General features: G+C 37.7%; 1 protein-coding gene across 1 annotated transcript in view; it reads left to right on the forward strand.

Annotated features, from left to right (window-relative positions):
• LOC150076307 (synaptotagmin-10-like) overlaps window positions 1–12,755 on the forward strand; it is a 157,016-nt gene that overhangs the window by 98,157 nt on the left and 46,104 nt on the right. The window contains exon 5 of the mRNA XM_090387492.1: window positions 8,333–8,551. Coding sequence (XP_090243618.1) covers window positions 8,333–8,551 — 219 coding nt within the window. The remainder of the gene's footprint in view (window positions 1–8,332; window positions 8,552–12,755) is intronic.

The raw sequence follows: 12,755 nt of genomic DNA on the forward strand, positions 1-12,755 counted from the left end.
TGTATATAATTTTGAAATTGTATTCTTGTAGAAGCATACTCCAGCGAGCTAATCTGGGGGATGGATTCTTTAAGTGAAGAAGATAGCTTAATGGTTGGTGGTCTGTTATTAGTGTGAAACTGGAGGCTATTAAGAATGGTCTGAACTGTGATACCGCAAAAACTATTGCCAAAGCTTCCTTTTCTGTGGTACTATACATAGTCTCTGCTTTCTTTAGTAGTCTGGAGGCGTAAGCGATTGGCTGTCTTTGATTTTTGTCAACTTGTTGCTCTAGCACAGCCGAGATTGCATAATTAGATGCGTCAGAGGACACAAAAAATGGTTTAGAAAAGTCAGGGTAAATCAATAGGGGTGGTGTGGTCAAAGCGACCTTCAGCTTGTCGAATGCCTCTTGGGCGGCACTGTTCCATAAAAAGGGGGTGTTCTTTTTTGTAAGTTGGGTTAGCGGCCTGACTATCTCTGCGTACTCTGGGACAAACTTTCTGTAAAATCCTGTCATCCCAAGAAACGATCGCACTTGCTTCATTGTTCTTGGCTCTCGACACTCTCGAACGGCCTTCACGTTCGCTGGATCGGGACGGACACCGTCCTTATCAATGAGATGACCTAAGTATTTTATTTGCTCTTTTAGGAACTCACACTTCTTTGGTTTCAGCTTCAGATCGTACTTTCTCAGGCGCTGGAAAACTTTCTCAAGCTTCGAAAGGTGTGAGGACCAAGATTTCGACACTATGATTATGTCATCTAAGTAAGCGAAAATGGAATCTCGTTGTAAATTATCCAAGACAAGCCCCATTGCTCTCACAAAACTAGATGGCGCGTTTTTTAACCCAAAAGGCATGCGCCGGTATTGTAGCAGCGATTCCCCTGTAGTAAAAGCTGTCTTGTGGCGGTCCGCGGGGTGCACTTCAATCTGGTGGAATCCGGCTTCGAGGTCCAAAGAGCTGAAGTAGCGCGCGCCTCCCAGAAGTTCAAGTATCTCACTCATGGAAGGGATCGGGTATGCGTCGGAGATCGTCTTGGCGTTAAGTTTCCTAAAATCAATACATAACCTGTATCCCCCACCTCGCTTCTTCACCAGGACGATGGGCGCGGCATACGGAGAGCAGCTGGGTTCAATAATGTTTGAATCTAGAAGTTCTTGGACCTGGTTGCGAATCTCATCCTTTAGTAAAAAGGGGGTTCTGTAAGCATTCTGTCTAACAGGAATGTTGTCTGTCAATTTAATTCTGTGTTGGATAACTTTTGAGTTGCCTAGTTGGGCTGCTGATTTGGCAAACACATCCCAGTATTTGCGTAACAGGTCTGATAATTGGTGTCTTTGATCGGCAGTCAGGTGATCAAGCTTAAAGTCCTCTATGGTCACTGGAGAAACTTCCCTTTTGCCTCTTTCCTGGCTCTTAGGGTTAATTGATTGAGGATTCAGGTTCTCCAGACACGCAATACCCATGCCTTTTGGAAGATGCAGCGGTTCCACTGTTAAATTGGCGACGAGCACAGATATTTTCCCACTTTCGTCCACCTGGTCTACCGAATATTTCACTGCTAAATCATCCCGGCTTAAGTTTGAATTTGGCCCTGCTAATACTAGTTGTTTGGGAGGAGCAGCAAGCTGGTCACAAGATACTGTTACCACCTGTTCTGTGCTTGCTGGGAGCACATGTTTACATGTAAGCTTAGCAACTGTGGGTGTGGAATCCACCAATTGTTGCCGAATATCCTCTTCCCTCAGGCAAATCCCTAATGGAACTGATCGTATGATCCCTTTATCTAAGTCTAGGCTGAATGAAAACTTCCTTAATATGTTCAAGCCGAGGATGATATCATATTTGCCACTAAAATTTTTTGAAGTAACCAGAATTTTCTCCCTAAAAGTTGCCTTATCTAATTTAATATTAGCAGTTACTGTAGTGTGTATTGGCACAATATTTCCCGAAACTCCGGTTACAGTTAATTCTGGAGGTCTGAAATCTAACGATGTATCATTTTTAATTTTATTAAATAAATCTGCACTCATTAAAGAAACGCCAGCACCTGTGTCTAAAAGAAATCTAGTTTTAATGTTTTGTACAGAACCCAATACCACAGGTAGTTTAGTATTATCCTCCAGAATGTAAATGCCATGTTGTGTTCTGATGTCTCTGACTTCTGGCTTACTAACTTTACTAAAGTTAGGGGTTGGCAAAAGGGTTTTATTACATCGCGAATCCTTCCTATTAAGTTTAGAACCCCTTTTTAGTCATAAATTTCTATCTCTATCTCGCCTGTAGCTTCCAGTATTTGTATAATTATTTTGCCTGCCCTGAAATGTTTTTGGCCGAATTTGCCCCTGAATATGCTCATTCCTATATGTTCCTCTCCTTATCCTAGAATAAGAGTCTATATTACTCCTATTATGATCAGCATAATACATTCTATTGGCAGCTTGATCTCGATTTTCATTAAAATTACAATATTGATTATTAGCATAGGGCGTCCTAATTTTTGGGGATGCAGTGTACATGTCCGTTTCGTAATTCGTGCACGGGCGACTGCGGAAAAGTTGAGTGGGTTGATGGAAGCTCGGACGGTCGTCAAAAATGCGTCTTTCCCTTCGTTCGCGATTGTTTACCATATTTCTGGCTGCCTGCTGCCGGCCGTAGTATGGCAAGATTATGCGTCTTTCCGGGCGGTCAACGACCTCTGGTCTGAAGGTCACGTTAGCGTCGGTTAGCGGATCTACTGCGCTGTCCGAGTGGAGGTAGGTAGCGCCTAATGCTGCTTGACCGTGGGGAGGGGAAAATTTGCCCACCTTCATAGTTTGCATCTGCTGACTCAGGGCAGCTATTTGTGTCTCTAAATTGTTGATTGTTGCGTGATTTACTGATAATGAACTTAACGATTGTTGTAAGTCACGTATTTGATCTTGAATGGGTTCAAGAATGTGTTTGGGATTATTTTCCTGTCGCTCCCGTTCATTCTCGGCCCTTACAGGACTATTAATAACATGTACAGGGACAGTTTTTGTGTGAGTAAGTTGGTCATTAATTTCCTCTCTTTTCGAAATCTCAATTGCCTGTGAAAAAGTTAAAGGATTGTGTGTGAGCACCATTTTTCTAATTTTTCCCGATATGCCCCTAAGGAATTGGGCCAGCATTGCCTGGTCTAAAATGTTTAATACTTCAGGTGTCTCTCCCTGAATTTTGAAAGCTGCCCTTGCCAAATTCCTCACGCGCGTGCTATAACTCGCAATGGTTTCCGAAGGTTCTTGCACAGCACTGGCGAACTGCTGAAGGGAAGTGATAATTGGTTCCGTTTTTTCGAACTGAGCTAAAAAAGCATTCTTAAATATGTTGTAATTCTTTTCCCCGCGTAATTCAAAGGATTGGGCTAAAAAGTCGGCTGCCGAAGCGCGAAGTTTAGATTTCGAGACTGCCAAAAGTTCTCTGTGTCCCCAGAGTGCTAATTCTCCAACACTCTCCAAAGTTTCGAAAAACAATTGGACTGAAGGGCCTTCATCATTTTTGCCAAAGAATAATGGCACAAGACTTAAAAATCCTGCGATATTCGCTGAATGCGGTCTGTCTGGTTCTGGGGTGGGTGGTGGCTGTTGTGTTTGAGGTAGGGGGGATGATATTCCTGTTGTTTGAGGAATTTGATCCTCCATTTTTTTTTTTTTTTTTTTAAATTTACTAGGAATTGGGAAATTTAATTGCTAATTTTGGGCCCCTGTCTTCCAAAATAATGTGACTTACCTGTTGCTGAAACAAAATTATGATGTTAGTAATCACTTATTTAAAACAAGAGTGTGTTATAGCATGTAGTCATTTGTTTATTAAATCTAATTATAAAAATAGCAATAATTTATTAATTAGTGTAGATGTCCTGTGTTGTTGCAAAGGAGTAATGCCTCCTACCTATTCTCTTAGTGCACGAAATCAACAATCTTACTACTTATCAGTAATCCCTTTAGATTCTTTCTCTTTGTGACTTCTTCTTCTGTGTAGACAGTTTTTCATCCCGCAAAATATTTAATCCTGGACACAATTGGCACAAGTGTTATACTGGGTGTTTTTATTTATTATGCTTCTTGCTTGCTTATTAATTACTTACTTTCGTTCGTTCTTCTCTGGACAACACATCTGTATGGCGGGACGTTTTCCTTCCTTAATCATTTGTTCAATGATAACCCCAGTATACTCATGTGATTGTCTAGTGGTTTTTCATATTAGGACAATGGTCTCGGCCCTCGGTAACCCTATTCAACGGCAGGGAATAGGAAAACTGCAGCTTTGACCAGGGCGTTGTGTCAATACCCAAACTCTTTCCAATTCTAGGCAGAAATTCGAGTACCCGCAATAAAAGTTCTATATATAATTCTTTACTTACTCATTCGTGTGAATGGAGAATAGGCTTGAGGCATATGTTTAAAACAAAACATAGTTTAATGCAATCTATTACAGAAATGGTACATATTTAATAACTACCGCCCTAGTGGCAGTGACAAGCAAATCCTAAATCATTTGGTTACAATAATATAAATTGATTTTATGGAAGTATTTAAGAGTTCTTAGCACTATTGATATTTTGGAAATTAATGGGCTCTTCACATAGGTGTTCTTCGTGTGGATACTTCATCTCAGGCAAGAACTGGCATGTGACATAGTTATACAAACGTGATGGGTGTCAATACTAAACTATCGCGCATAAGATGTGTTTTAACTTATTGTGCACTATTTTATCTATCGTTAATTGTGATAGACGACCATCTAAATGATGTGCTATTTAAGATAGCAGCATTAGGATATTCTATACTTAACAATAGCAACATAATAAATCATACTGGTTACATTCAGTGTCAAATAGAAGTAATGGGAGTTATTACTAAAATGTCGCGCTATTTAGGATAGCACCCATAAGATAAGTTTTACCCTGTGATACACCATGCTACCAATAGTAAATTATGATAGACTGAAATACTATGTAGTAAGCTATTTAAGATAGAAGCAATTAAGGTATTCTACGATTTATCAATGCTAACATAATTAATTATATTACTGAGGAGTAAGGTTTATGTATAGCTGTTGGGATAACTTACCTAAATAAGGATGACTCATTCTACGGGGGGCGGAACTCGGTGAGGGGATTCCGTGCTTTCGCAGCCTTCCTTCGGGTTCTGCTATCTTCGCTCGCTCATTCTGTATCTTCTTGCGCTGTTCTTCAAGCTTCTCTCTGTACAGTCATTCTGTAACGTAATTCCCGTTTCCAAAAACTTACTGTATTTTTTCACTCTCTCTCATACAGACTAACTAACCGACTGCTTCTACCAAAACCACCACAAAACAACAACCTTTCGCTCATCGTCCACCAGGGTATATGCTCCTTATCGCATGAACTTTCGCCTCACACCGAGCTTGAACTAGGGTGGGACACTTTTCTCACGCGGTCAACATCAGACACACTGACCAGTATTTGTCAGGGAGAGCGAAGCTCGTATTTTCGTGGACTTGTGAACTTACTTCTACGTAGCGACTGTTATCTTCAGTTAGGAAAATAATGGCAAAGGGAATTTATAACTGAGAAAGCAACTAAGTCGAATTTTACCATTCTATATTTGACAAGAAACTGATAGCGGTTAGTCATGGTAGACTAGTATTTATATTTTCTGCTGAAACAGCCAAAATAACTCTTTAGCAAGAAGGGGCACAGCAAAGGGGGGGGGGAGGTAAATGCATGGGAAATATCTGTAAATTAATATGAAAAATGTGGGCATTTTACACTGCACTCCTAGACAGTCCTAAATCACTTCTTTAACCAGTGACTCTGCATTAGCAAAGAATTATTTGCTGATGCATAGTTATTTTCCCTGGAACAGAAGTTAAACTAACACATCTGTAATTACTTGTTACCCTTTGGTCCCCTTTGTGAATTAGGAATACATTCCTACATCTCCAGTCTGTGGATACCTCTCATGAATCCAAGGATACTCTCATATTTGTCTAATGGATTGCTTACTTCCTTTCCTGCCTCATTTAATATAATTGGATAGTGCCTTTCCAATTATAAGTTTAACTTCAACAATTTCTCTTCCACTTTCCTCTCTGTTATTACAAAATTGTTTAGCTCCGAGATAGCCTTTCACCCACTTCCTTAAAATAATTCCTCTTGTGTGAATGTAGATGTCAAATACTCATTGTATTTTGCATCTAAATTCACTCAAAGAGTATCAAGTGGATTTATCTGATTCAACCCCTTCCTTCTAATGTTTACATAAGTAAAGAAGTCCTTGCTGTTTTTCTTTGCATCTTTTGCCAAAGATTTCTCATAATCTGCCTTCGCTTGCCTAACCTCCTTTTTGACATGATTACAGACTAGTTCATATCTACCATAGGTTTCTGTCTTGCCTGATAATTTATATGGATGCCATGCATTTTTCTTCTCTGCCAAAGTCTCAGTTCATCTGACATCCATTTAGGCCTATACCTGACTATTTCTCAGTTGGTACAAAAAGCCTAGTAGCTTCCCATTTAGAATTAGCTGTTGGTAACACCAGTTGGTCCAATTGTAGTCATCTCTACAAAATCAAAATACTTTCTCTTTACCCTTGAGATGTATATATCTCAAGGATAAAGTAAATAAGTAAATTCTACATCAATATGCTTTGATCACTGCCACCTAGTGGTTGTTTGATCTGTAGAGTCGTAATACATGAATAATCACTGCTGATAATCAGATCAAAAGTATTACACCCTCTTGTTGCCTCTCCAACATTCTGCTATAGAAAAAAAGTCATTCACTAAACCCACAAGTGTTATTGTGTGCGAGTGACTAATCCACAAGTTCCAGTCAATATCTGGAAAGTTAAAATCTCCCATTATAAGACATTCTGATTTACTGGCCTACTTTATTCCTCTGTAGTTGTTTATTGTACTCATCAGAGTCATTAGTTATATTACACATTCCTACTCTGATTTTTGCTTTATTATTTTTTGAAATAATAAACTTGTCTGATATTAATGTAGTATTTTCATACGTACATAGTATTTTCAATTTATCAGACCTGAAGTTTTTTTTGCTTACATTACACATTTTTTGAAGAGCTTATCTACATTAAAAGTCCTCTGAAATCCTTCACTGAATTATTAGCATATGTTACAAATGAACTGTGAAGTTTGGGGCCTGAGCTGGTTTTTAACACCCTACACCACTTGCACTGCCCTCATACCAAAAAGTATAAAAGAGTATAAATTAAACAGAAATTGATGTTAAAATCAATTTAATATGTAATTTTTCAGAATTATGTAAAATTACTTGATACTAAGCTTTAATACACAGTATTCATAACAAGCCAATGGAAACAGCAAATATTACTATTATTTTCTACAACTACAGTATGTTACAAGGAAGTTTTGTAACATACTGTCATCATCATAAGAAATCATCATTCCTTATGGGTAAGAATTAACATGAATATTTTCTGTTCTCTCACTCCCTTGCTGTCCTCTATGGGTGACTTCATCCGGACGAGTTGGGTAGCCTTCTCCTTGGCAACGGCACAGACACCATACCACAAAGAAATACTGTTATGACATGTTTCGCACACTAGGGTCAAAACTGCTTCAATGACACCTCCCCTCTACTCTGCTCTGCTCTCCTGGGTCTCCCAGGATCCAGTTTTTAAAGGGAGAAGATCCTCCAGAGTTTACATAAACCTGAGATCTGATTGGACTCTCCAGTACTCATCTTGTACACCTGGACGGTACATTATGGAATAGGAATGATCACAATGTCTCCTCATCTCTCTCAATATGTGTCTGTCCCTGTCCGGTGACTACCTGAAGTACCAAGCGCATTTCCATATTTGGTACAACTGCTGATACCCACACACCTGAATATTCACTAAAGGCATATCACTAATGTCCAAGCTAGGAGCGTATGGCTTCTATGTTTATAATATAGGTTATTTTAAGAAGCAGTTCAGTGGAACTTTGGGAGTGTTTAGCTTCTATGCTTCATTACAATGGATTTGATTTTCTCATATTTTATGTCTCTTTATCTGCCTAAATTAATGATTACTCAAAATACCTGATTTTTGTTAGTGTTGGAACAATACAAGTAAAAAAAAAAATGTTCTGCATATATTCTTAATACCGGGGCATAAATAAAAGGAAAAAGGAAATGCTTAAACCAATAAGGGTTACTTCGTTAAGAACAAGAAAAATCAATTCCATTGTAACAAGTATTCTAAATAATTCTGATGGTAAATAGTGTTAATAACATAAGTCTTGTAGCCTATTAATATTTATGATATATTATACATAATTATAATTAACCCAGTAATTCTTTTTAATAGGTCCATAGAAGGAACCTCAACCCAGTGTTTAATGAAACATTCATGTTTGCTGTACCCTATAATCAACTTGGCTACAGAATTCTTCAGTTTTCTGTATATGACTTTGACCGGTTTACAAGAAATGATCTGATTGGTCATGTTGTTGTTAAAGGACTAGCTGATTTATGTGATGCTGAGCATGAGATGGAATACATCATGGAAATTGTAGGGGTATGCCCAGTAAGTTTTATGTACACTCTCATTTTTAAAAAAATGCTTATTCTCTCATCATAATGATTTTAATGTCTTCAGATTTCCAACCTTTTAACAAAATTTTATTATATAACATAAGAAAAAATCATAAGGTAATAAAACAGAAGACTTAACTGTTGCAATTGTCTGTCAAATTCATGAATAGAAGTGTGGTCTTAAATATTGACTGCATATAAAATAAGAGACACATATGACATTATGCTAAAAATGCTACTGATAAATGCTCTTCCCCCACCCCACTTATTTTCATCTCATATCAATCTGTAGTTATCTAAGAACCTCATCATTCTAGTTTATGATTTATGTTATCTTTCATTACAACCCATTCATGATTTTTAAAATCATTTTCATAATCATGCGAGAGGGAAAAATTTTTGAGGTGCAGAAACCATCCTGACTTTAGAAACAACAAGTTAATGTATGCAGTGCATTAAATTTAAGACACATTAATTTTTTTTCGTAACTTAATTTTTTTTTTAATTTCCTGTGATTAATAAAAATGAAAAGTAAATACAGTTATCTCCTTATCAATTAATTACTAAGATTATAACTTTATAGAACACTTAACAAAACTCTACAAGTTTATGTTCTCCAAACGTAGCCATTTAGTTTAATTACACCTATATAATATATATTACTCTCTTCCCATATCACTTTTTTTTTATTTATTTATTTATTTCCTCTATATGTATCTCTTCACAAATGACATCACGTTCACAGGTATTGCATACAATACAGTGTGAAGCATGCATGAACTATATAAAGGTAACAACAATGCATTAAAGTTAATCTATGAATTCTTTTTTTTTTATTTTGTCACACAAATTATATGGAGAAAAAAAAGAAATAATAATTGCCAGATTTCTATTTGTCTGATTTTAATAAAATTTGGTTTGGTTGGATGCATATTTTTAACAAGCCCAAATATAACATGTAATAAAAATCCATCCACTGGGAGTCCCTCTGTTACATATGGACAGACATGACGAAGACAATAGGTGCTTAGCATATATATATATATATATATATACAAATGTACCTAACAAGATCATTCAAAAGTTCTTGGGCATTCTAAAGCTTGATTGTCGATATTGTGGTTTAAAATATTAATTATATCCTACATGATTACAGTTGTAACATGAAGTCCTGACCATACTTCCCCCCCCCCCTATTTTATTGTTTTCGGCTATTTACAGCAAAGGATAGAATATTCCTTCTTTCTTCACCTCCTATAGTTTTACATTGATTGTCTCGACAAAACACTAACTATTTAGTCCCCACAACTTCATATTGTATTCTGCTTCATACATACTTGAAGTGTGTATTTAATCTCTCTCTCTCTTGTACTGACAACTTTTTTTATTGCATCTTGAAAACTGATTGAGATATCTGCAAAACAAATGGAACTGACAACAAGAAATATTAAAATTAGCATATGAAGCAAGAAAGCAAGATTATATAGCATCAGCCAAAAAAAAAAAAAAAAACCCTTACCATTCACTGCAAATGTTTGTCTAGTTCTGTCTTGAACTTATTTAAGTTGTTGACCTTCACTACAACAGATGAAAGTTTGTTCCAACTATCAACCACCCACTGGCTAAAAGCTAATTTCTGCACATCTGTTCTCCAACTGTATTTCCTCAATTTGAATTTGTCCCCTCAGGTGAGTAATCAGAGCAAGAGGAAGAATCCCATCAGCATTGAGCTTGCTCAAACCATTCAAGGCCTTATACACCTCAATCAGTTCACCTTGCAGGTGCCTAATCTCCAGAAGGTGCAATTTGCAGAACTTTAGCCTTTCATGGTAACAGCAACCCTTTGTTACACTCATCAATCTTATTGCCCTTCTCTGTACTTGATCCAGCAGCTCTACATCTTTCCTAAAATGAGGCCTCCAGACCTGTAAACAGTATTCAAGGTGTTACTTGACCATTGTCTTATACAAGGGGACAATCACCTCCTTATCCCTGCTAGCAAAATACCTGTATTTATTTGACAAGACACCATGAGCAATTCTTGCAGCCTGCCTACACTGCTCAGAAATCTTCATATCTGACTGCACAATTATCCCCCAAGGTCTTTTCATTCTCCACTACCCTGGGTGTAGTACCACCCAGTTGATACGTTACTCTGGGGTTACTGCTACCCACATGCAGTACTTTACATTTGTCAATGTTAAACTTCAGTTGCCACCTCTCCGCCCATCTGCTCAACTTTTCCAGATCCTGTTACAGTAGCATACTATCATTAACAACCCTGCCAACCTTGACATTGTCTGCAAACATAGACATTAACCCTGATATACCTTCATCAATATCATTGATAAATACAGAAAACAACAATGGGCCCAATACTGAACCCTGGAAGACTCCAGTAATAACATTAGTTCACGAAGAGCAGTGTCCATTGATTACCACTTTCTGTCTTCTCCCACTCATCCATCCTTTTATCCATTGTAGCAACTTGCACTTAAAGCCATACTGCTCCAATTTGTACAGTAATCTTTCATGTGCCACAGTATCAAAAGCTTTCCTAAAATCAAAGTATATGATATCAAAATTATTTTTTGCATCCAGTTCCTTTGTGACCACATCATAGTATCCAATCAAATTGGTCAGACAAGACTTCCCCTTAATAAACCCATGCTGTGTCCGAGCCATAACTGAAGTCTTGTCTAGATGATCCTGCAATGCTTCTTTAACCAGTGACTCCATTATTTTACCCAGAACAGAAGTTAAACTAACAGGTATGTAATTACCTGTGTCTCTCTTTCATCCTCCTTTGTCGATTGGGGGCACATTTGCACATCTCCAGTCCATGGGGACCTCTCCTCAGTCCAAGGAAGCTTTCATAATTATGGCTAAGGGTTTGCTAACTTCCTTTGTTGCTTCCTTTAATATAACTGGATAGATCTCATACACCCTAGGAGCTTTTCTTATGTTCAATTCCAATAACTTCTCCTCCATTTTGCTCTCAGTTATTACAAAATTGTTCAGCTCCCTGGCAGAGTTTGATAAACTTCTGGCATTCACCACACTGAATAACTCCTCATGTGAATGTGGATACAAAATACTCATTCAGTTTTTCAGCTACCTCAGCAGGTGCATCAACAATCGAACCATTCTGATTTATCCCCTTCCTTCTAGAGTTTACACAAGTAAAGAAATCTTTATTGTTTTTCTTTGCATCATTTGCCAAATATTTCTCGTAATCTGCCGTTGTTTGCATAACGTCCTTTGTGACTTGATTACAGACTATCTTATATCTACCATAGGCATCTGTCTCCTGATAATTTATATGCGTCCCATGCATTTTTCTTCTCTGCCACAAGTCTAACTAGGTCATCTGATATCCATTTAGGCCTAAACCTTGAACAGTATTTCTTAACTGGTATGAAAAGCCTAGTAGCTTACAAGATTAATTCTATTTAGAATTTCCTGTTGGTAACATCATCAGTTGGTCCCACTGTATAGAATTTAAAAAAATCTCTGAGGCCACTGTAGTCACCTTTATGAAAGCCAAAACCCTTCCCGTCACCCCTTATCGTAGTTACATCTTTAAATAAATCCCAGCTCAATACATTGTGATCACTGCTACCTAGTAATTCCTTTACCTGCAGATTCGTAATGCGTGAAGAATCAGTGCTGATAATCAGATCAAGAGTATTACTCCTTCTAGTTGCCTCTCGAACATGCTCCTGTAGAAAACAATCATCCAATAAATCTACAAAAGTCTTGCTAGTGTGTGTGAGTAACCAACCCATAAGTTCCAGTCTATATCTGGGAAGTTAAAATCCCCCATTATATGACAATCTGATTTACTGGCCCACTCTATTTCTCTGTACAGTTGTTCATTGTACTCATCAGAGTCATTAGGCCTGTAACACACACCTACTCTCATTTTTCCTTTCCCAGTGCTTATGTCACACCAAACCGACTGAACACTGCACTTGTCCACCCATGTCAACAGGATACACTTCCTTAGATTTTATGTGTTTCTTAACTAACAGCATCACCCCTCCTCCCCTTCTATCCTTTCTGTACTTATTGTACTCCCAAAATTCCAATTCTGCATTCCTTATCTCTGTGTGACACGTCTCTCATATCCCAACAACATCAGCCCTTGTTGTCTTCACCAGCACCTCAAATTCATCAAATTTATTTATTTACTA

The sequence above is a fragment of the Mastigoproctus giganteus genome, chromosome 13, assembly GCF_048544385.1.
Source record: "Mastigoproctus giganteus isolate SK-2022 chromosome 13, ASM4854438v1, whole genome shotgun sequence".
In the NCBI taxonomy this organism is placed as follows: domain Eukaryota; kingdom Metazoa; phylum Arthropoda; class Arachnida; order Uropygi; family Thelyphonidae; genus Mastigoproctus; species Mastigoproctus giganteus.